The 23,122-nt window shown below is 39.1% G+C and overlaps 1 protein-coding gene across 6 annotated transcripts in view; it reads left to right on the plus strand.

Annotated features, from left to right (window-relative positions):
* gria3a (glutamate receptor, ionotropic, AMPA 3a) overlaps positions 1 to 23,122 on the plus strand; it is an 89,125-nt gene that overhangs the window by 21,714 nt on the left and 44,289 nt on the right. For all 6 annotated transcript variants that reach the window (XR_015778974.1, XM_088088734.1, XM_088088735.1 and 3 more), the window contains exon 4: positions 18,176 to 18,363. Coding sequence is in view for 5 of the 6 variants with exons in the window: in XM_088088734.1 (XP_087944860.1) it covers positions 18,176 to 18,363 (188 nt within the window). In the remaining variant the exon portion in view is untranslated. The remainder of the gene's footprint in view (positions 1 to 18,175; positions 18,364 to 23,122) is intronic.

Consider the following 23,122-nt stretch of genomic DNA (forward strand, 5'->3'; position numbering starts at 1 on the left):
TTTCAGGCAGCCCACGTCTCATTAGAAGAATTAATTGTTTGACAAGCATAACTGATACAAACTGAAGAAACTGCTCAGATCCAAGAAAAGCACAACAAAGACTTCACGCCTTCACACACACGGGTCATTAAAGACATGTTTATCTGGCACGGTGCAACATCACCTATCCTGGATGTGCCGGCTATGAAATGTGCTCATTAAACAAACTTAATGGTTGCTGGCAGAAAAGACGTCTTGAACTGAGGAACATCTGGACATTACCAGCTGGCCACTGGGAGTAGGACTACACCAGGCTCTTTCATATTTACATAGTTTACTACAAATTGCATATACTTCTTAAATAATTGACAAGGTGGTACCACAGTATACCCTCTATGCTGGTTATTAAGACATCATAGTATAATAATTCTTGTCAAAAAAAATGATAATTCACAAATAATCTTAATACTTAACCAATTCTACTTGCTTAAAAGCAGCCACACTATTAGAAATACCAAAACACACTGTGTGGGCTCAACAAGCTGACTCTATGCTGACAAAAAATTACACTGATGTCAAGAGAAACAAAGTCCAAGTGCTGTTATGAAACATTAATAAAATTAAAAAAGAAATTCCACTGTTTTTAACAGACAGAATCACTTCTCCTAATTTGTGTCTCGGGGGTGATTTTGGGAGCCATTGTTTCATTAAAAAAATAATATGAGAAGAACAGTATGTTCCCCATGTGATACTCAGGAAGGCTGTTGTGTATTGCATTACACTTTGCTTCGCTGTCCTCGTCCTCTCCTCTGTGTTGACCTCTACAGCAGGTATTCTGATGAATGCAGTAATGGAGAGTTATTAATCAGTCTGCTGATGTTGCTGCAGTCCTAAAGTCTGATACCTATAGTATTACATGTGTGCGTTATATCATTCAGCAGTTTTTTAATTAGTATTTTTTACAATTAATGTATTGAGATGGCAGTGGTGGAAGAAACACTCAGATCCGTTACCAATATAACAGTGTAAAAATACTCTGTATCAAGTAATAGTCCTGCATTGAAAATGTCTTAATAGCCAAATGTACTTTAAGTATCGAAGGCAAGAGTAGTAATGAAGTGGAGGAATGGCTAGTATTTCATTATTGTACATTACTGGATTGTTATTACTATTATTCATGCAATCTGCATAAATGTGTGCAGCGTCCTGATTTTGTAGCTTGCTGAGGTGGTGCAAATTTCATATATTTTATAGTGGGGCTATGTAACTTTTAAAAGACAGAACAACACAATGTTCCTCTTACATATGAAAAGGTTGATTTCATAAACTATAAAACAAACACATTCTCAATTCAACACACTACGGAGTTTTGCTGTTATGAGCATTAGCTTACTGTGGCTAATGCTGGCTAACTTAAGATGAACATGAGTTTTCAGTTATCCAGTAATTGTTACATGTGCCCACAGTGTACAGCTTAAGCTACATAGTCTATCTTTAATCCACATGGCATGACATATTAATGAGTCATATTATATGAGTTTATCACATGTTAATCCTTAATTTGTAAAGTCATTTTAGCTGTTAAAACTGGAGTAGGCAGAAAAACAGGATACATATATATATAGGAATTCCTTCTCTGAAATGACCTCTGATTGGCCAGAGTCTCCCGTCATGGCTTAGATTTTCTAAAGCGTGAAAATGGAGCCAAGAGGGGGTGAAGTCTAGTGTTCTCTCAGTCCACCTAAATTTCAATTTTGCTCAAAGTTTATGACAGGATTTTAGCCCAATGATGCCAAAATTAAACCGCCTACCCCAGCTTTGAGTAAATGTAGCCAATTAAAGAATAGTATTTCCATTTGAAATGTAACACAGTAGAATTCTTTAGTAGCCAGAAATGTACGTACACAGGTAAAGCACAAATATCTTAACATTTTATTTAAGTACAACACTTGAGTGAATGTCCTTGTGTGAGGTACCACTGTATAATCTAATCTTTACTGTCTAATGTAGTACTACAGATTCATGAACTCTGCATAAACCAGATCTAAACTTCTTTTTGTTGCCATTAAAATGAAGGAATACAGTCTAACAACCCTAACTGCAGCTTTTCCTGCATTCTCCTGCCCCTCTGACAAATGGGGATGGTCGGGATGGTGGTGAATTTGCATTCGGTGTGTAATCACGCTGCCCTGCTGCTGAATGTCTGGTTGGTTTCGTCTCCGCAAGGAAACGTCTGATTAATTGCACACTGCTAAAGAGCTGCACTCAGCAGTCAGGCACACAGGCTCATTAACAGAGAGTGGGTGAGAGAGAGAGCGAATGGCACAAAGCAGCTGCTCCGCTCTGTGAACACCTTACTGCACCTTCACTTGGAGATGGACATATATCAATAGACTTTGACCCCCCTCCCCCCACTCTCTGTGGGTAAACACTGTTTTCCTCACAGGCCCTTATATTAGTCCTAAGGCAGAGATTTATCAATCAGGCTCCTCTGCTTCAAGGGAGCTGTTACCCTCCCTCTTCAATGACTCTATTATGCCTTGTGGAGAACATAGAAAGAGCAAAGGAGAGCGTCTCTCGGATACACATGTAATAGAAATGCAGATGAGAAAACACATGGCTGACAAAAAGATCAAATTTTGAACTTTTAAAAGAGAACAGTGCTTTTTTTTTCTTGTTTTGTTAATCAGATGATGTTTATTTGGCTCCATGTTTTTAAAAATCCTCTCTGACTCAGTGGCGAATTAATTTAAGATTCTCTGAGGGAATCAGATTGCCTCTAGTTTACAGCTGGGAGTGGAGTGTGTTTGGAAAGGCAGTTTGGACGCTACGAGTATGTGTGTGTGTGCCGTGACGTCATTAGTGAAAACCTCAAAAGAGCGGTGTGCAATCAGTGAGAAGATACAGCTGAGGCGTTAGCTGTAGTGTTTCTGCATGAAGCAAACCTCCCCTGTTATCACTCCGCTCTGCCAGACGCCCAACATGGCACCAATTGATCCATGCACATCCACGCATGCAGAGGCAGTGCAGCTTGAAAACAACATCAAACAACACGCAAGCTGCGGACTTTCTGCTCTACACTGCAGTGCCGAGCCTATTGTATCGACAAAATCATGTATGTGAATTATTAATGCAAAAACATTTCTTGGAGTTTTCCAGCCTGGGAAGTGAATTTATAAAATGTTGTGCTTGTATTTCTTAGGGTGGATCATTTGTTAGTTACAGATTCTAGAGAGTTAAAGGAACACAGTCACTTGTTATGGACATTCTTGCTTTCAAACATTAAGACACATCTTCTCCATTGAACAGATTGGCCAACAGACTTGCATTGTAGAGAATGTAACACACTACTGTAGCTACAGCAACCTTCAGAAGGACATTACATAACTTAAAACAGTTGCATCACTTTGTAAATCTTTGTTCTGTGCTTGAAAGGGGGAGCTGCAGCGCTTGGCCTGATCACACACAGTATGTACTCTGGGCAGTTCTACATAAGCAGCTGAATATATGTGAACAAAGTTATCACTGCACCAATCTAGGATGCATGCATTGCTAAACTGTCAAGAGTGGACATTGTAAATGAGAGGGAACTCATCTCAGTGCAGAGATCATTGTTTCAGGACCTTGGACAGTTCCTTCATCCCTCAAAGCTTTCTGTGCTTTCACCTCTGTAAACTGTAAGCTGTATGAAGCTCATTTATGTTTTAACCATCCCACATATGATCTTCTATTCATACTGTAGTGAAATATTTGGACTAATTTAACTGTAAACAGGAATAAAAACGTGTAGAAACATAGCAAATGCAGATGCATCCAGAGAGGCCAGTGACTACACAGTTTGAGCATGAAAATGATGTGTGTTATGTGGCATTGCCTCAGTCTAAGTCTCCAGTTCTCAATCAAACAAACATCTAGGATATGATATGGATAAAATGTCATTATTATGCCATTTTATGTCTCAGTAGTGCTTATATTGTGATATAAAGTTGATTGTGAAATTGTTCATTTAAACAGAGAGCCATTTCATGCATTTTTGTTAAAATTTTATAATGTAAAACACTTCAGCCTACAAGTAGTACACCCTGTGCATGCTTAGGCATGTGTGCATTTGTGCTTTGCCTGAGCAAAGTTCAAACACATGCGCACACCCAATAGGGCATATGCGTGATACCCGTCCATGTGTGAAACTGTTTGTACCGATGTGTTTTAAATCTAAAGGTTTTAGTGAAAATGCATGTTTTGGAAGTAGTAATCATATGATATACATGGATAAATGAGACGTGAATTATACTGCAGGAGTCGTGTGAGAGTTTTTTAATGGATGTTATGATATAGTTTTGCTGGTATTAAATGTGGTCCCCTATGGACATGAAGGACTCTTTCTTCACTGTGGAGGCATGCAAAGAAAAAGTTGTCTTCTCAGTTTCAGTGTAAAACAGAGTGAGTAACTTTTTGCAAGACGAGCCGAGGTGTATCTTACTGTGGCGAGATTGTTACCTATAATGTGACAATAGTAAATAGAGTGTTGTAAGAGACAACCAGCTCTTTGCTGTAATCTCACTTGTGTTTGTTATGGAGGCATTAAAATTAATTTGAGACCTGAGACATCTTAAAATCTTGTCAATAACCTGGCTGAAGCTTGGTCAATCATATCTGCCATATCTCTTTTAACAATATACAATCAATGCTTAGCATCTTTCTCCTGCCTCTCACTCATAATTCTTCCACTTAGAAACAAAAAATAGAAAACAATCCACAAGGAAATTTCAGTCATTGATTATCTGATTAGTAATCTGTACGTAGTGATTCTAGTCATCCTGCTCTTATTTTAAATGTCTATTCCATGCTTATGGCTGAAAGAGAATCAGGGGCGAGCATGTCTGGAGCAAGAGGTTTATTCTAGCTAAAGTAAAGATTTTCCCCTCAGCTCCACACTGTTGTCTCAGCTGCTCACAGAGACAGAAATGGCGAAATCTTCAAATGAATAGAAAAGAAAATGAAGCAGTACGGAGACGACGAGTGAGGGAAGGAACAGAGGAGTCAGCAAAGCCTTTGTGCCTCTCCTACGTCAGAAAACAGCGAATGGCACATGGGGCCAAGCACTGTCAGACATGCTGTCAGATGCACCCAATGCTTTTTACTCACTGAATTCAGAGCCCCCTCCTCTCCTTTTTTCCCTGTAAGATCCAGCTTGTCATATCTAATCTGCTCTAACCTCGCCACTTTACATGACCGTGTAAGAAACCAGGTGACTAATAGAGTGCCCCTCTGCTTTATCGGCTTGGTTTATGCCTCCACTCTTGTCTCTGTGTTGCTCAAATATCTCCCGTCTATTTCAGGACACTTGCTTTCAGGTTAACGCAAGGCCATTACAACAGTAGTCTTTTTGCATTATGAAAGAGATTGATGTGATGTGCGCTTCCCTTTTTGCCCAAGAGAAAACGCCATTTTTATTTGCTCAAGAGATGGGAGGGTGTTTTTTTTCTTTATAGGGGAGCTGAAAAAGAACAGGCAGTTAGTGCAGCTCTCACTGATGGGCACAAGCCAGCCTGCTCCATTTCTTTGTATGTGGTTCAAATACAAATAGCTATGCTTTATGTGTGTTTTTTTGTCTTTCCCCTTATCCGTGTTTATTTTTTTATGACTTCAGAATCTGAACCATAAAAATGGACATCCGGCTGCAGGCATCGTTGTTTGCTTTCTAAAATAAAATGTAATATATACAGCATTCATTCCTTTTTGCAGCAGAAAGATAAGGTTTCTTTCTTCTGCGTCATATCGTTATTATATTATGTTACCTCATGTAACGCGCAGTGCAGACTTGGTGATGCTGATGTGGTCGTTCCAGTATTTTTGCTGTAACGGCTATGGCAGAATCTTTGCATAATCTTATATACAGCTTTCTTAAACAAAAAACAAACCAACCAAAAAAACTATAATATTCATCATTCTTGCTAAAGAAAGCTAAGATTTCTGTTTTCCATGTTGTCACTTCGCACGCATGTGATGGCGTCATTATGTTACGTAACAATTGGTGCAAAACCATGCAAAAACACATGGTGGCCCGAAGAATGAATGATTAAAACTATCAAAATACCTTTGCACTCTGCTCATAAAAATAAGCATATATAAATTATATATATATATATATATATATATATATATATATATATATATATATATATATACATATATATATATATATATATAAATAATGAACATTCTATATATATATATATATATATATATATTTTTTTTTACATTTTACATTTTACATTGAGAAATCTTTTGCTGCAGTGTTTTGTGTGTTGATTTCCTGAAAATCTCCAAAAAAAAAAGGCGATGATATGTTGTTTTTTTTTAAATCTGTGACAGAATTTTTTGGTTCTTTTATCAATTTTATGTTTTTTTTAACTTGCACCTTTTAACCTAACTGTTTATCTTAGGTTGTAAAGATTTTAGGGATATAAAGCATTTGAAAATACTCCAAGAAATGACATCACAATAAGCAAAAATATAGATGGATCATTTCTAGTGCGGAGTTCAAGAGTTTAAGTGCAACAAAAGGTCACGATTTACTCAGAGAAATGTGAATAAAACTTGCATAAAAGATAAAGGAGAGATGCTCGACATTCTCTTAGTTTCTTTGCAGCTGTCATTAGATAAGAAATAATCTGTTTGATTAGCTCTGATCAGGGATTTGGCAGGAGTTAATGGTGTGGGGGTGCAGGGCTCTTCGCAGTTCAGCTAATTTGGAGCAGGGAGCTGTTATCTGCATTGGTCTGCATTGGGAGTAGGCGTTGTTAGGCTAATTGTACTCAAAAGTGTCCTTTTACTGTCATTTGGCAGCTTTAATCCTTTTTTTTTATTTAACCTGCTCTGTGAGCCACTGAGAACAAGTCTTTGTGGAGTCACATTTAAGCGTTGAGATTTTTTGGAGATTTCTCTGAAGTAGGTTCAGTGGCTTTGTCTGAGAGTCCCCTTTGGTGTCGCGCTCAGCTTCGGGCATCCCATGACAACGGCACAGTTCAGATGCCTGCAAGAGAATTTTAAAGAGGTCACCTTCTCCAGGGTGGGGGAGGGACGACTGAGTCACAGTTGAGGCTGCACACCACGCTTGGCCATCATGTGAGCTGCTGCCCAAGACAAGCAAGAAGAAACACACGGCCAGGTGCCAGCAGAGCCTTGAGTCCATTTTTTTCTTCCAGCTTTGTCTGTCAAAGAGGAAATCAATCTCTCTAAAAATGAATTATTATAAATTTGATAAAAAACTTTTTCTCTGAATTAAAAAATCTAAGCCTTAGTGAACATATTTTTAAGTCAAGTAAAGAAAAACAAAAATTATGCAAAATGCCATATAGAAGATGCGCTCTACAGTCCATGGCTGTGAGTAACCTACAGTATTATTTTTCACACAGTTGAACCCAAAAACGCGCTTTAAAACCGATCCTCTGAGCTGCAGAGAACACCATATCAGAGGAGTACATACTGATCTCCTGGGCAGTGCTGTGTGGGCTACTAAGCTCATACTCAAGAGAATATATGAGCTTAGTTGTGGAACAACTCTGCTTTGTGTTGCTCGCTCTAACAATTGCCGTCATCTTTAGGCGCTTCTTTGAGAGCTTTTTTGTGGACAAACTTCAAAGCAGACTGTGTTTACAGGATGGAACATAATCTCAGTGTTGTGTTTATGGTGTGGTAGCTTGAAAGAAAAACTTTTTGGAAAAAACATCTATTTGTGTTTTCCTGAACCGGATTTCTAGCTGTTAAAGTATTTCGGCCACTTCATGTTACACATTGGTCCTCTGCCTGGCTGTATTTCATTCTTGCAAATGTGATGTAAAAACATTTTAACTGCTGTCGCCATGTTGCAGGTCTGGTTCGTGTAAATGTTGGAACCTACAGGCTATCGGTATGATGACAGCAAGCCTCTGGGGGCAACAGACAATATATTGAGATTTGTAGCAAGCAGATATGTGGATCTGTGCGCCGCTCATTTCCGCTTATCCCTATAAACAAATATCTGCATATAAATGCAGATACATTTATCAAAAGCTCATATAAAGCTATATCCTCATCAGACAATTGCATCCCGGCCAATGTGTTCTGCCTCTCCACATGGACTGTTTACCGGCCACTAAAAACATGATTGGTCAATACTACTTGGACTACAAATAGACCAAAAACTGGAACTTACAGATTCTACAAACATATGCAGAATCTGTTCATGTCAGCATGTGTCATCTCTTCTTTCTCTTTGAGAAGCAGCCACTAAAAAATGGTTTCAGTTGTGTGTTGATGAAAGAGCAAGCTGTCCAGTTGCAAACTGGTGCAGAATGAAGCATGGAGGAAACAGATGTTGCAATAACTCAAAAGCTTTTTCTTTTCCTTTGTTGTTTGCCTACAGGTACTGTATGAGAGAGAGACAAGAGTGTGTGTGCGTGTGTGTGCTTCTCTCTGTGTACTTCTGACTTCAAGGTGCTTGCATCACTTTAACAAATGTCAAGAAACATTTCATTAGATTTCAAAAAGTCAAATTATGTAAATGTGTCTTTGTTTATCAAAGCTGTTCTTGACTTTTAATATTTACAGCCTGACTTCTTGTTTATTTAACCCTGCAGTAACTGATGTTGTTTGGCTTCTTGAGAGCAGTGGAAACAACCTGTAAATTCACACTGACATAATACCCATTAACTAAGACAACCTTGTGAGCAAACAGCTGCCTATTTACACATCCAGCATCCTACATTAGCATTTATTTGTCGCATTTGTGGTTTCTGGTCCAATATTAACTCTCATTTACAGTAGCTCTCTTTTTGGTCTTTGCAAACTTTTGAGGTAAATATCTGACTCTATAGCTGCTAAATGCTCTGTTATGTTTGCAAGCTAGTTGCTAACTTTGTCTGTCTACCATTTAGTGCTTAGCAGGTAGTGCACAGATGGGTTTTCAGAGCTGCCTGTGGTCACAAAACAACACTGATGTAAGCTGAGAGATTAGACAAAAAAATAGACAGAAAACCAAAACAATGAGATGAAAGATGCTAAAATGTTCTTTAGAATTTAGTTGAATGATACACGTTTCACATAAAAATAATCATATGATTAAGTGATCCTTCATCCTTAACATCAGAGCACCCCAGGGCTGCGTTTTAGGCCCTCTGCTGTACTCCCTGTACACACAAAGCTGTGTTACCACTTTCGACTCCCACACCAGCATCAAGTTTGCTGGTGTGGTGGACCTGATGACCGATAACAATAAAAAGGCCTACTTGAAGGAAGTAGAGGACCTATCTCGGTGTTGTCAAGACAACATCCTACTCCTGAACACCAGCAAAGAGATGATAGTGAACTTTGGTAAGAATCAGGAAATGAGTTATGCCCCCTACAATATCATGGGATCCTTGGTGGAGAGGGTGGATAGCTTCATGTACCTTGGTGTCTGAACCCCTGATGGTCTGGCTTGGGTGCTGCAAACTCACTCAGTGGTGAGAAATTCTGCATGGAGATTTTCTTGTCTTTTCTTGTCATTTTGACCACAGAAAGCATTTTTACACTACAAGTCACGTATAAGTCACCTATTCACACATACATTTTTATACTTGTGGCCTAGGCTACCGTACATGTTGCCACCTGCTACTCAGTTTTTTATACATTCACATGCATCACATGGTGATTAGAGGATGACCCGCTCTACCTCTGATCCACAGCCAACCTCACGGAATAAGGCCAGGATAGTCATTAAAGATCCCAAAAACCCAGATAACAGTCGTTTTCTCCCTACTGAGGTCGGGGAGATGGTACCAGATACACCAGGCCAGCACTGAGAGGTTTAGGAAGAGCTTGTACCCTTAGGCCACAAGGATCCTAAATGAGGACACTGCGGAAGACTGCCCAATCATATATTCATCACTATGCCCTTCTTAATGGACAGAAACTGAAGGAACACATTTCACTGGCATTGTATCATATGATTTCACACAAACAAATTGGCAGATTGATTGTTAATATAAAAATGTCGATTATAGCCACTCTAAAGTAGAATTAATTGATGTCATTGAGCACAGGGGAACTTTGAAACAACCTGACAGATTCACTGTCAGACATGAATTTGGCTAATGTAATAAGCAAGCAGTCCCCTATTTGCACATCCAGCAGACACACAGCAGCATTAGCATTCATTCAGAGTCGTGTTTCTGGACACTTGACAAATGTACTTCCATGCCTGATAACTAAAATCTAGCATCACTATGCACTTAAGTGATTCATGTGTTGCCTGACATGAAGGCTGTCTTTGTAACATTTTACTTGTGTGAGAAATGAAATTTTTTTCTCCCTACTATAAATAGCCTTGTGACAATATGCTCCTGATTTTGAATATGTATTATTGTTCAGGGACGGTGCTGAATAATTGACTCCGTAAAATGCCCTTGATAGTTGTCCTGCCTGCTGGCTGTTGTAAAATGTACCATCTGTTTACAAAGTCAACCAAAACTCTCCAACCAAAAGACTTGTAATTTGTGCACCGCTTGATGAATCCCACCAGCGTTAATATTCATCAAGAGACCTCAGATGTCCTTTGACATTCAGATTTCACATTTGTGCTTATTGAAGTTAGAGTACACTAAATGTCACAACTCAGATCATTCTGTTGGTTCAGGACTTTTTAAACTTGCAGCTTTTATTTCCCCATATCTTTAATTGTAAGCACACTGAATAGCTTAACATCGACAAGCTCATACAAATGTTTAAATCCAAAATATCCAGCTTAGTTTAGTGACAGAGAAGGAATGAAAATAAAACTCTCAGGGGAATCATTTGTAAATCCCCCCAAATCCTTTTTCTTAAGCAGCTACTAACATGTCTCAAAATGTCATGCATATCCCAGCTTATGGTGTTCAGTACTATGTGTCAGAGGACTGGGAGGAGAGCTGACACTCAGCTTCTGCCTTTTCATTTCCCCTCTGCCACCAGAGATACACTGTGCTGGATTCTTGTTTTGATATCTTCGAGCTGATATGAAAAAAAAAACAAAAAAAAAACATGTCTCTGCCTGTCTGACCTGATAAAGTCTAGCTGATGACAGAGCCGGATCCAGTCTGAGGTCAGCTCTGCAGCTTTTTATAATGATCACACTCCTCACAATGCACTTAGACAGGACAGTTGCACTTACACTCCTTCTGAATTCCATAATCTCCCTGAGTGTCAGACATGTGGACACACATCTCCTCATCGTCTTTAGACTCCTGAGTGGCTGACGTGGTGGCGCCCAGCGAGAGCCACTTGTCTTTAAAGGCCATACCTGATCTGAGTGCTGTCTGCAGAGCACTTCTCTGTGAAGGTCACCAGCAGGGGAATGGAGGGCGGACATGTCAGCTGAGTCGCTGTGCTCTGAATACTTATAGGAGTTCTATTTGGGAACATGTCGACTCACATGTCACCAGTGGTTGTTTATGTAGTGTATGGATGATTTTTTTTTTTTTTTTAAATTTCTGATTAAATGATGCGAATTGGAAATTGGAATCAGAAATACAGGTTTGTGCTGCCTGACGTGTCCTAAACTAGGGTCACATAAATGCTAAACACAGTTCTGAAAGCCCTGTTGGTGGCCCCCAAAATGATAAGGATTTGCTTTAAATTTAGGTTTTTGGTGTTACCTTAAGTAACGTGTCAGTTCCACAATCAAATAAAGCTTATGTCTAGGTAAATAGACAGTGTTTACAAGAGATCCTTTTTAAAGGAGAAATCCACCAATTTATTCATTAAAGTATATTAAAAGTTGTTGGAGAGTACTGCTGCAGAAGTTGTATAAAGCCTTGTGTGGTTTCAGAGGGAGGTGTTTGAAATCTAATAAATTCCCTTCACTTGAGTCCACGTCATTTGGGGCTGACGACTTTAAAGAGAGTTTGAAAATTAATTGGGTTAGAAAGAAGTGAAGTTCTAACACATTTGTAGCTTGCTTCTCATCTCTGCTTCAGGCTTGACGCTGCATAAGCTGCTAATAGCATACACACACACACACACACCTGATTGTCCACCGCAAACTCTTGGTGGTTGAGTTACATGCCGGAAATTGTTGGCGCCAGTTTAGTCAAGGATGAGGAATACCTGAAATAAAAAGATGATATTTCTGGTTCTGCTGCATTGATTTTTATCCTTTCTCTAAGCTGTCTGAGTCAGACAATGTTATAAAAGTGCAGTGCTAAATCAGTGGAGTACTCTTTTAAAGATGTCTACAGCCTTGTAAACTTTCAAGCTACAGTTGGTAACTTTTATGAATAAATCATATTCTTCTGCTCCCTTGTGTTGCTTATAATGATTTCCCTTCACATGGACAAAAATGACTAATCAGAGCCAAAGAGTCTTTAAGGCAGCTTTTAATCATGTCAGTCACTGTTAGTGAACTGTGGTCAAACTGTGAGACTAGGCAGCCCTGCACAACTATGAATCAAAAATCTGTTACTCCATTGTCAATTTCTCGCCTGAATTGTTTTCCTAATTTCCATATTTCCATATTGGACACGGTCAACCGAAGCGCCAAGCACCGCCCACTGGCCAGACCAACTTTCATATTTTACAGTTTAACATTACTACTACAATATGTTTCTGAAAACATTTGAGGTGAGAAATAGACAATCCAGCGACAGAATCTTGATTCACATTTGAGCAGCACTGCCTAGTTTGACAGTTTGACCGCAGTTTATGGGCAGTGATTGACAACTACCTTAGAGAACTCCTTGGCTCTTTTTGGCACATATGTGGTAAAGTCATTATAAAAAATGCAAGATGAGAGAGGAATATAGTATTTTCACAGATTATGTCTTTTTTTGTGCTGTGTGAATATATTGACAATTTGAGACTCTTTGGCTCTGATTGGTTACTTTTTGTGCACTGTAGTCGTATTTTAGCAAATGCTTTTAGAGGTAGTAAAAAGATAAGGAGAAACATGATTTTAATCACAGATTATCCGTCTCATGTACTAGTTTCATTATATCGTGACAGTTTCAGCAAATGCGACACAAAATTATTTTCATAAAAGCTACCGACTGTAGCTTTAATGAAACTTAATAGGATTTTAGCTTAACTTTAAAAATGAGTTTTCATTGTTACAGTACAGAGAAAATTGGATTGTGAGATTTATTGTCATCTGCTAATCAGAGCTACACTTCTCTCTGAATCTTTAAGAAAACTAACTGAAACGCAGCTCCACATCCTCTGCATGCAGCTTAACTGCAGTCTTCTGCATCTGGATTTTACCATCACATTTTTAGTGTGTTGTTTGACACACAGCTGTTCCTGATGAGATACACACTGATTCAAATGGATGTAGTGTCTATAATTTAGTTTCTGCAAGAATTTAAAAGTTTAGAGAGAAAAGATCCCTTCCAGACATATTCAATATGTTTATACTGTGCTTTGAATAATAATTTGTGTCTAATGTGGTGTTTCCACAAAAAAGTGTTGACTGCTTTGCCCCTAATCCATAAATATGCAAATATTAATTTCAAAAGTTTAACTGGTGGACACAGGATGTCTCATATTTTACTGAAAAGTCTATTCTTAGAGTATGTGCACTGAAGGTTTCAGTGTTCCACTTAACACCGTTGTGTTAGTTGCATAATGATGCACGATGATGCATGATTGGCTTCTAAACTCGCTGTGTTGTCTCAAATTAATGCTCGTACAAAGATGTAAAATCAGATTTAAGAAACTTTTCTTGTACAGCAGATGTGTGTGTGAAAACAACCTTCTAGTGTAAAACTCTGGACATGCATCACTGCGCGGTGAAGGTCAAAGCAAAATCGAAAATAAGCAAAACACATTTTTGAGTGCAGAGGGACTTTAAAATGCAGGTCTAATAGCAATAACAATTCAATAATTCAAGTAATGAGGAGCTATAATATTAAAAGAGCATGTTCACTGTAGCTTTAAAATACCCATCCCTTTTAAAATAGTGCATGGAGAACTTTGTAACCCACCAAACCCTTCCTACAGTAGTAATGACTTCTATGCATAAGCTAATAAAGCATCCATACAGCAGGTGATATAACAGCTTCAGCAGCCACGATAGTTAAGAGCAGTGTGGTGTGTGCTGCAGGGAGGTAGTGCATCACGCACATCATGACTGTGATACAGAGTGAGAACCAGTTTCCATTTAGCCTGAGTGATGCCAGCTTCCAGTAGAGAAGCTCTGTGGCTGACTTGTATTTACATAAACACATTTTAGACCGGCTTATTCAGCACCCGTAATAATATCCCTTATTTTTTGGAATCAGCAGTTTTATCCCCCCTCTGAGAGAAAAGGGTAACGCAGCATGTGATGCTGCTTTGCTCTGCTCATTTAGTCCAGTCAGCTGCAGTGTGTTGGCTGTGGTAAATCATTTCCTTTCTGTCCGTTAGTTATGACCCAGTATGGCATGTAATGAGCTCCTGCCGCCGTGCATTGTCACCACCACTCAACGTACTCCGTGCACCGTTCTTGAGCATAATGGAAATATGCAAATTTCTGATGTACGTTGTCATTATCTGTCTTGGGAGCTGTTTATTTATTCAGCTTTTTTTTGTGTTATTAATATTTTTTCTGCTTGATAAGGTGCTCCCTTTGTAAGGGTCATTGGTTTTCCTATATGATGACTTTTTTTTACTGGCTGCAATTCATCCCAGTTTTTCTTTTTTGTCTTACATCCCCAGTAGACAGTGAACTAGATTGTACTGAGTTACATTCATTTGAAGTGGAGTCACTGAAGGGGTCTGAAATTGACGTTAGATACCAGCTTTACGGTATGTAAAGACAAGCATTTCAAGATTTCAAGATGTTGCAAAAATAGAAATCCGTACTGTGCTAATAATAATCAAACCCCCCCTCCCCCACTCTCTCTGTATCTCTTTAGTTTTTGGATTTGAGAGAGTTGATCATGCTAACTAATATTTTTGAGAGAGACCATAGGAATAACATGTAAAATTTTGAAAATGGGTGAAGTTCCCCTTAAACAGCCTGCTGTTCAGAATTATTAAAAATAGTCAACAGTGTCTAAACACACAACTAAACTTGAACCAGCAGACTCTGTCCCTAGGAGCACACTATATTCACACTACATATTCACACAAACCATATTATATTTACACTGAGTAAGTATTAAATAAGTAATTTTTACTGCTGGGCTGGCTATCAAATATTTTATGCCTCAGGGGTAGCCAATATGGCACCCGCGAGTGCTTCATCGCCTGCAGAGAGCCATTGAGTCGCCTGTAGGGTATGTAGTGCCAGCCATCATTTGCATCTCCGTGGTCAATTACGCCGACGCTAAGTGCACCCAGACTCTCATGGTAAATGCATGCAAACAGCCCAGATCAAGCTAACATCGACAGCTTGGCGGAAGTATATAAGCTAGATAAAGTTTTCAAAATAAGATGTGAATAAAGGTCATGCTGAGGTTGGGAAAATAGACCCCCACAAGAGTGGCCCACTGGAAAAATTCCCGAACTTCCCAATGGCCTGTCTGTGCCTGGATTAGTGCATAAAAAACTCAGTACAAACAAAACTTTATGAACAAGCTGTATGTTTTAGGCTGTCTTTAAAGGCTGATCTTGTTCATTTCATTTCATTGCTCATACTGTCAAAACTCTTGTTTGCTGCAGAATGTAAAAAGCCTAAAATTACTTTTCTCACCTTACTATTTCAAACAAACATAATAAAAGCGTTCTGGTTTCTCTCCTTTTCAGCCAGAGTCACTGGTGTCTCTCTTTGGCTGATTTAGAAACTGCCTTTGTGGCCATGATGACTGCTGACCATGTAACCCCCTTAGTTTAATATCAGTGAAACCGTCCAAATTCCTGCAGTTGTATCAGGCCTTTCAATGTTGCTGCTCGGCCAGGTTACTGTCAGCTCAGCTTCTTCCTTTCATACAGCTCATCTACTGATTCATCCCACGGCACAGTGAGCTCTGCATTTAGTTAGACCGATTGTGCTCGCTGAACTGCTACTTTAGCAGTCCGTTTCACTACATTTGCTGGAGTGTGTGCTACACGTCTTACTGTTGTGTCTTTGCTCCCCACTTGTGTCAACTCTAGCCTTAAATTTGCAAGTTTGAATTCCCCAGTGAGGCAGGAAAGAGATAAGTGAGGTGACCTCCTGTGACACGCCGCTAAGGCAGCATGGGACACAGCCAGTTCCCAGTTAATAGTTAGTTAATTATGCTCTGTAACCTCTCTATCTTTTTTTCATGGGTGCCACAGCTTTAACTTAATCTTTTGTGGATATATCGACCTCTCTGTGGACTCTTGTTCCATCTCGTCTTTATTCCTGAGTCTTCTTTGTCTGTGGAAGTTTTCTTCTACCATCTTCCTAAACTTGCTGCTCTGATATTAAGTTTAAAGTGAGTCATTGATCATGTGTATCTCACAGCAGTGGTGTATAAATATACATACACTGTAAATGCCTACATTGTGAAACCATGGGGCTCATGTTTAATTAATAAAAAATGTCCCGAAGCATTGTTTTCAGTATGTTTGTCTGGATTCAGATAAAACAAACACAACAGATTTGTCAGATTCTTTCTCCTATTAATTTACTCTGTCCATACTTCACTGTTTAGAGACTGTTTGAATAACACCCAGATGGACACAGATCAGAGCAGTTTTTATTCTGAAATCACTCCCCAGCTGGCACCAGCCATCAATAAGTTGTCAGAAAGACGTTATACTCCTGTGTCGGACAGACATTAAATTTTTGCTGGAATGGAAATTGAGTTGATGATATTTTAAATGTCTAAAGACGTTAAGATTTCATATTCTGTGGACGTAACATTTGATGTTTTGCAGACATTGAGTTTTTATTGATTATGTTTTTGGGGTTTTGCCCATTCATCCGTCTGTCCATGCGTCCCATTCTTGTGAATGTGATATCTCAGTAGCACCTTATGGGATATTTTTCAAATTTGGCACAAACGCCACTTGGACTCAACAGTGAAACTGATTAGATTTTGCCTATCACATGCCAAAGTCAAGGTCACTGCAACCTCATCTTTCTCATTCTTGTGATGTGATATTTCAAGAACACCTTGAGGGACTTTTTCCTCAAATTTGGCATAAACGTTCACTTGGACTCAGGAATGAACTAATTAGATATTGGTGGTCAAAGGTCAAGGTTGGTTTGACCTTGCATCCATCTCATTCTTGTGAACAGGATATCTCAAAAACGCCTTAAGGGAGTTTCCTCAAGTTTGGCACAAACACCCACCTGGACTCAATGCTGATTAGAATTTGATCGTCAAAAGTCAAGGCCACTGTGATCATTGTGAATCACTGTGAACATTTCACACAAATGTCTTATGAGATAAAATGATAAAGTAATTGCATTTTATATCCAAAAGGTCAAAAGTCAGCTTCACTGTGACATCATAATGTTCTACAAAAACATTTTTCTGGCCATCACTCAACGCCATAACTAACCGATACTGAATTGGTGACACTAATCTTGGGTGTTCATATCGAAAGAGGGCTGATTGTATAGGTCCTCTGTGCTGTCAGGGGGAGGATGTGCGTGAAGCATCCATGTTTTCACCGACCTAAATGTAAACTATAAGTGCAACTGGACTGGTGCGCGGAGGCATATAATCACAAGGCTGTAATTCTAGTTTTCCATACTTTATAATTAAATGTCGTTATTCTATGTCAAAATAATGTTGGCAAAAGACAAGAGGATATTAGATTTTGGTCAATAAACAATGTAACTTAAAGCCAACAAAACATCATCACAATCTGTCATCAATACTCAAATTCACATTGGCTTTAGATGTTCTGACACAAAATTTTGGTCAACCAATGTCACAACCTAAATTTAACCAAATAACATCTAACAACATTGGTGGCCAGCTGGGGTGGTACATTACCTTGTTTACCTGTTGTAAACATTGTCTATCTCCATTTATTTTATTTCTTACAAGGGGATTTTATTGTTCAGATAAATAGTTTATCACTGCATCATAAGTTTGTTAATGGCTGTAATAAAAAGCTTGTCAAATCAATCTGTTCAGACACTGAACATGTTGCTAACCATACTTGAAAGTCAGAATACCCTGGCAGCTCTTCTTTGCAGCACTTTGGATTCTCAGCACAGCATCTACCTGTCGGTGTGCTCTAAAAAAAAAAAAAAAAAAGACAGTTGTGTGATGGAGCTCTTCTCCCTCTGCTCCTCCAGGTTTTGCAATCCTCCAGGCCATCATGGAGTCGGCTGTCGCCAATAACTGGCAGGTGACAGCTCGCTCGGTGGGGAACATTGTGGACCCCACAGAGTACAGGCGCATCATCGAGGAGATGGACCGCCGGCAGGAGAAACGTTTTCTCATCGACTGTGAGGTGGACAGGATCAACTCCATACTGGAGCAGGTACAGAGCCAACACACACCTTGTTCAGCCTGTTTTATTACATTTCTGTCCTTAAGTACCTTTTTTCAGCCCTGTGGCCCTGCATGTTTTGGTGTTTCTGATGGTGTAAACAGTCTTTTTCTCACTTTTTGCCTTAAACATCATCTCCATCTACTCACTCAGTGAAATGACACACTCTCCTGCCTTTGTTTGCTCGCCACTTTTCATTTCTTTTTTGTTATTACCCTAAACACTGTGAGTGCATCATGATTGCCTCAGATCTCCGGATTCTCATTTAGAGGGCTACGTTAAAACAGGCGAGTCGGGCACACTCAATTAAGGCTTGTTATTTGTTGTTTTTTGAGCGCACGTTGTTTGAGGTCACCTGGGCTTAATTCACGTGGAGAAATTAAACAGCCTCCTCATCCTTGTTTCCTAGGTGATCATCAGCTACAGTTTTCCCACATGAGTCTTGATTCAGATTTCACTGTTTGCAAATGCATGTTGCTCACTGTGGCTGCACCGCAGAGAATGCTTTTTTGTCAAAAACGCATTAAATGAGGGTTAACAGGAAATTTGCTTACTTAGAAGATCGTTAGTGTTCATTTAGTGGCTTAGAAGCTTCACTATGTTGCTCATGTGGTCAAATTTCACCTTGCAAATGAATTTTTAAGTGCACTGTTACTCAGGATTCATTGAGTTAAATAGATGCTGAGATTTCACATCTGTTTTTCTTTTGATTAGTAATATACTAAACTTGCTTCAAGCAAATGGCTGGGCTTTTATCTGGAGAGATGGATGTTGATTACTTCTTATTGTTGGGTTGGGGATGAGGGGTGTGTGTGAGTAAGTGTGACAGAAAGATGAATGAATGTGGTAACATTTAGAAGGGTGACTGTACATTTATGTTTAATGTATGTGAATATATCCATATTAACCTGACACCTACATGTAATATGTATATATTATCATATCAAGGCATTGTGAAATGAGTACATGGTAGAAGGCATAACATTAAAAGTTAAACAAACAAAAATCTCATTATCTATATAATAAACCTAATCCTAACCTAAATATTTCTGACTTTATACACCCAAACTTCAAATGACACCGAACATATATAGATGACTTCTTTAGACCACAAAATTATATGTAAGATTTGGATCCAAATATCCATTTTAGCAACATGTTATAGTTTGTTTTGTTTTTTTAGTCAGAATGTGTATACACACTAGTTAAATATGAAACTGCAGTCGCCTGAAACATGACAGCTTCTTGGCCACACTTAAAGCTATAGTAGGAAACTTTAATAATAAATAACTTTTTTTCACATTCACTTCAGCTGTCATTTTGACACAGCACTAATGAGATGGAGAATCTGTGAGAGAAAAAAAACCCTGCCTACTCTTTTGCTTTGTAGCATTTTAATGGCCTTACAAAAACAACCAATCAATGTCTCTAGGAAGGAAATAGAGAACATTTAAACAGTAAAAAAAAAAAAAAAAAAGCTTAAAAAGTAGCTAAAAATAATGTATATACACTTCACATAGTTAGATAACTAAAACTATTGGATAAATGACTGAGCATTGAGTGTTAACTAGAAGTAATGAGTAAGCTGAAATAGTTAGCTAAAAGTAAAATAAAATGGATAAAATAGCTCAACATTTAGCTTCTGCCACTACTTATACAATGCAGCTTCTAGCAAACTAACCTAAACATTAGGAAAGTAGGAAAAAATACTTCATCAGCTTTGTCAAATATTTTAATAAATGTATTAAAAATATTTTGAATAATGTTAAATAATATCCAGTTCATTGTAAAATCATATAAACACATTTGGCACATGGTGTTGTTAATGATGGGGTACTTGAGTATAACTGATAGGGGCACAGGGGTATATCTCAAAGAAAAGGTCGGGTACTATCAACTTAAACCAACCTCTGTTTACATTTTCATGACAAGACATGCAAATAATTACTGTCCTCTTTTAGAAGGAACGCGGGTGTCGCGTGATATTGTTTTGCTCTTGCAGCTAGCACTTAGGGAGTGTGCAGAGGTCAGGGGAGAGGTGAATTGTTGTGCATACACAGCGTGTGACTCTGGAAGCTGAGATTTATGCCCTGTCTCTAGCAATCAGTGTTGGTTTATTTCAACAATGAAGCTGATTTCTCCATCGAGTTGTTTCAGTTTTCTAACCCAACCTTAAACATGCAGTAAAGGCATTCAAAAATGCTTATACAAGTTGTTTTTGAGGTCACTGACAAATGACCGATCTTGTTGTTTAGGTTATGAGGACTTGTTGGCAAATAAAATGTGACCAGTTTGACAGCTAAAAGTTAATGTCTCTCTTCAGTTTGGGTCATTGCAGCTACTGTACACAGGTGCTCAGCAGATTAATATGTTACAAAAACCATTAAGCCCACAAACGCAGCCTGTTTTCTGTGTGTGTGTGTGTGTGTGTGTGTGTGCGTGTGTGTGCGTGCGTGCGTGTGTGTGTGTGTGTGTGCTTATTTAAACCATTAATCCCGAGCACATCTTAACCTTCTGTTCTTTGCTGAGATATTTGTGTGTAAAGGCTTTTGCCCTCTACGTAATGATCTTCATTATTGCTGCCCTTACGAGTTTCACTCTGACCTTCACTACAGATCTGTCTTCATTTCTTCTGACGCGAGGGAATATTCGTAGTGAAGGCACAGAACGTTTTCATTTATTAAGAGAAGTTTGCTTTTCTCTGCCCTTCACGTTGATACCGAATGGTTCTTCAAATGTTCTCAAATTGCCCCCATATTAGATTCTAGTTATGGAATCAGATAATGGAGGTCATTTGGGTTCACGTCAGGCCGATCCAATCATAATCTCTTTACTGTGGCGGATTAATGCGAGTGGTGGCCTTGAAGGCAGCATCTGTCAGACGAGCATCTCTCCAGATGCTTGAGAGCGGTAGGACGGACCCACGTCTCCCGAGATGGATTCCTTGTACGAGCTGTGACATCAACACTTGCTTTAATGTAATATCAGCTCCCAGTGTAAGTAGGACACACTGTCCCATAACAGCAACAACAATGAGCCTACTATAAATAGCCTACCCTCCTAGCCTGAGGGAAGATCTCTCACAAAGGCAGGAGTGAGCAAACACAACTGAGATCACTCAGGCATCAGGAAGCAAACGTTCTGGACAGAATTTATTTTGCAACCAGAATTTAGGATTTGACCTCGTGAACACTAAAATCATCAAAATGAAATTCTTTTTATACCTGCATTGCGGCTATTATTTTTTACCAAGTGTATTACACATGAATTCATTTGCAGATAGCCATCATTCATTTTGCGCTAATTACTTTAGTCAGAGTAGTTTCACTTGTTACAGGGCTTTATTTGTTGATAAGTGTGCTGTGGGGTATTTTTACTCCCCTGCCGGCTCTCTCACCGCCTTTAAAAGTATCAGTCTGTCTCATCCCTTCACTAAAGTAAAGACGGAGCGATAAACACCTCTAAGGCTTCTCATCAATAATAGAGGCACAGTGGATGTATAATCGCTGCCAGAGGAGCAGTCACCTCCAGCCTCCTCCTGCACAGTGGACAGACAGTGAAAGAGTCCGAGGGAGAGAAAAAGAGAGAGCTTGTGGGAATTGAGCCATGTAGTGAGTCTGCCTGTCTGGTGCTTTGGAGGGAAATAGGAGAAGTGCTGAACGCCCAGAGGTGCTCTGGAATTCCACTCCCAGAGAGTTGGATAGTAAAACAAGATGGTGTGTTAGGGATGAGATTACATCTGTGTGGATGTTATTCAGTCTTGTATGTGCATAGTAGTTTGGTTTTGCGTGGGCGTTGGTTTTTAAGGCCGTGACAGAACTAATGGTTTATGTAGCATAAATATTTTCTCTTGAGGGGGTGGTTTTTTTAAATGTTTGTTTGGTCCCAGATTTTTTAAACAGCTGTGCTAGTGGCTGTGTTAGGCTGCTACTAAAGTACACATATTTGCGTTTCTAGGACAGTGATGGTATGACCCTACTAGGCCCTACTCTGCCTCACCCTGATTGGTTAACCCTGACATTCTTACCTTATGGGTTAAGGTAAGAATGTCACCCATACCAATCCCATTGCCTAAATCAAACCGGTCCAACCAACAAAGACAACAAGTACTAGCCAATCAGAAAGAGTGTAGGGGCGGGTCATGCCTTCGCTATACTAGGAAAGGCAAATATACCTAAAGTACAGCGGTGCTTTTAGCATTATGCAAATATCAGCATGCTAACATGATCACGGTGACCATGCTTGCATGCTAAGGTTATTTAGTGATATTTTCCAATATGTCATGTTCACCCTCCTAGTATAGCCTGTTAGCATGCTAAAATTTGATAATTAGCCCTAAACATTAAGCACAGCTGAGGCTGATGGGGAAGTCATTTTGTTTTGCAGGTATGCGGTCATAAATCAAAGTATTTAGAAACTGACCTACTGACGGTGCTATATGAAAAGTAAAGGGATCAACAAAGTAATAAGAAATTGTCTTTTACAGCTTTTAACATCTATACAAAATGCCATGCCACTCCATCCTATACTTTTTGAGACATTTCACTGAAAATTAAAAATATGAATATTGTGGTGGAGCTATCACCAAAGTCATGAGGATTTATTCAATGAAAACTATAAATGTCTCTACAAAATTTCATGGAAATCCGTAGTCCGTCCGTCAGTCCGTAGTCTGGACTGACCAACTAACACTGGCATCCCCACAGCCAAGCTGCTAACATGGCTAAAAATGTATATATAGGTAACTCCA

Source organism: Plectropomus leopardus, chromosome 15 (genome assembly GCF_026936395.1).
Source record: "Plectropomus leopardus strain MGB_pleo_1.0 chromosome 15, ASM2693639v1, whole genome shotgun sequence".
Taxonomy (NCBI): Eukaryota; Metazoa; Chordata; class Actinopteri; order Perciformes; family Serranidae; genus Plectropomus; species Plectropomus leopardus.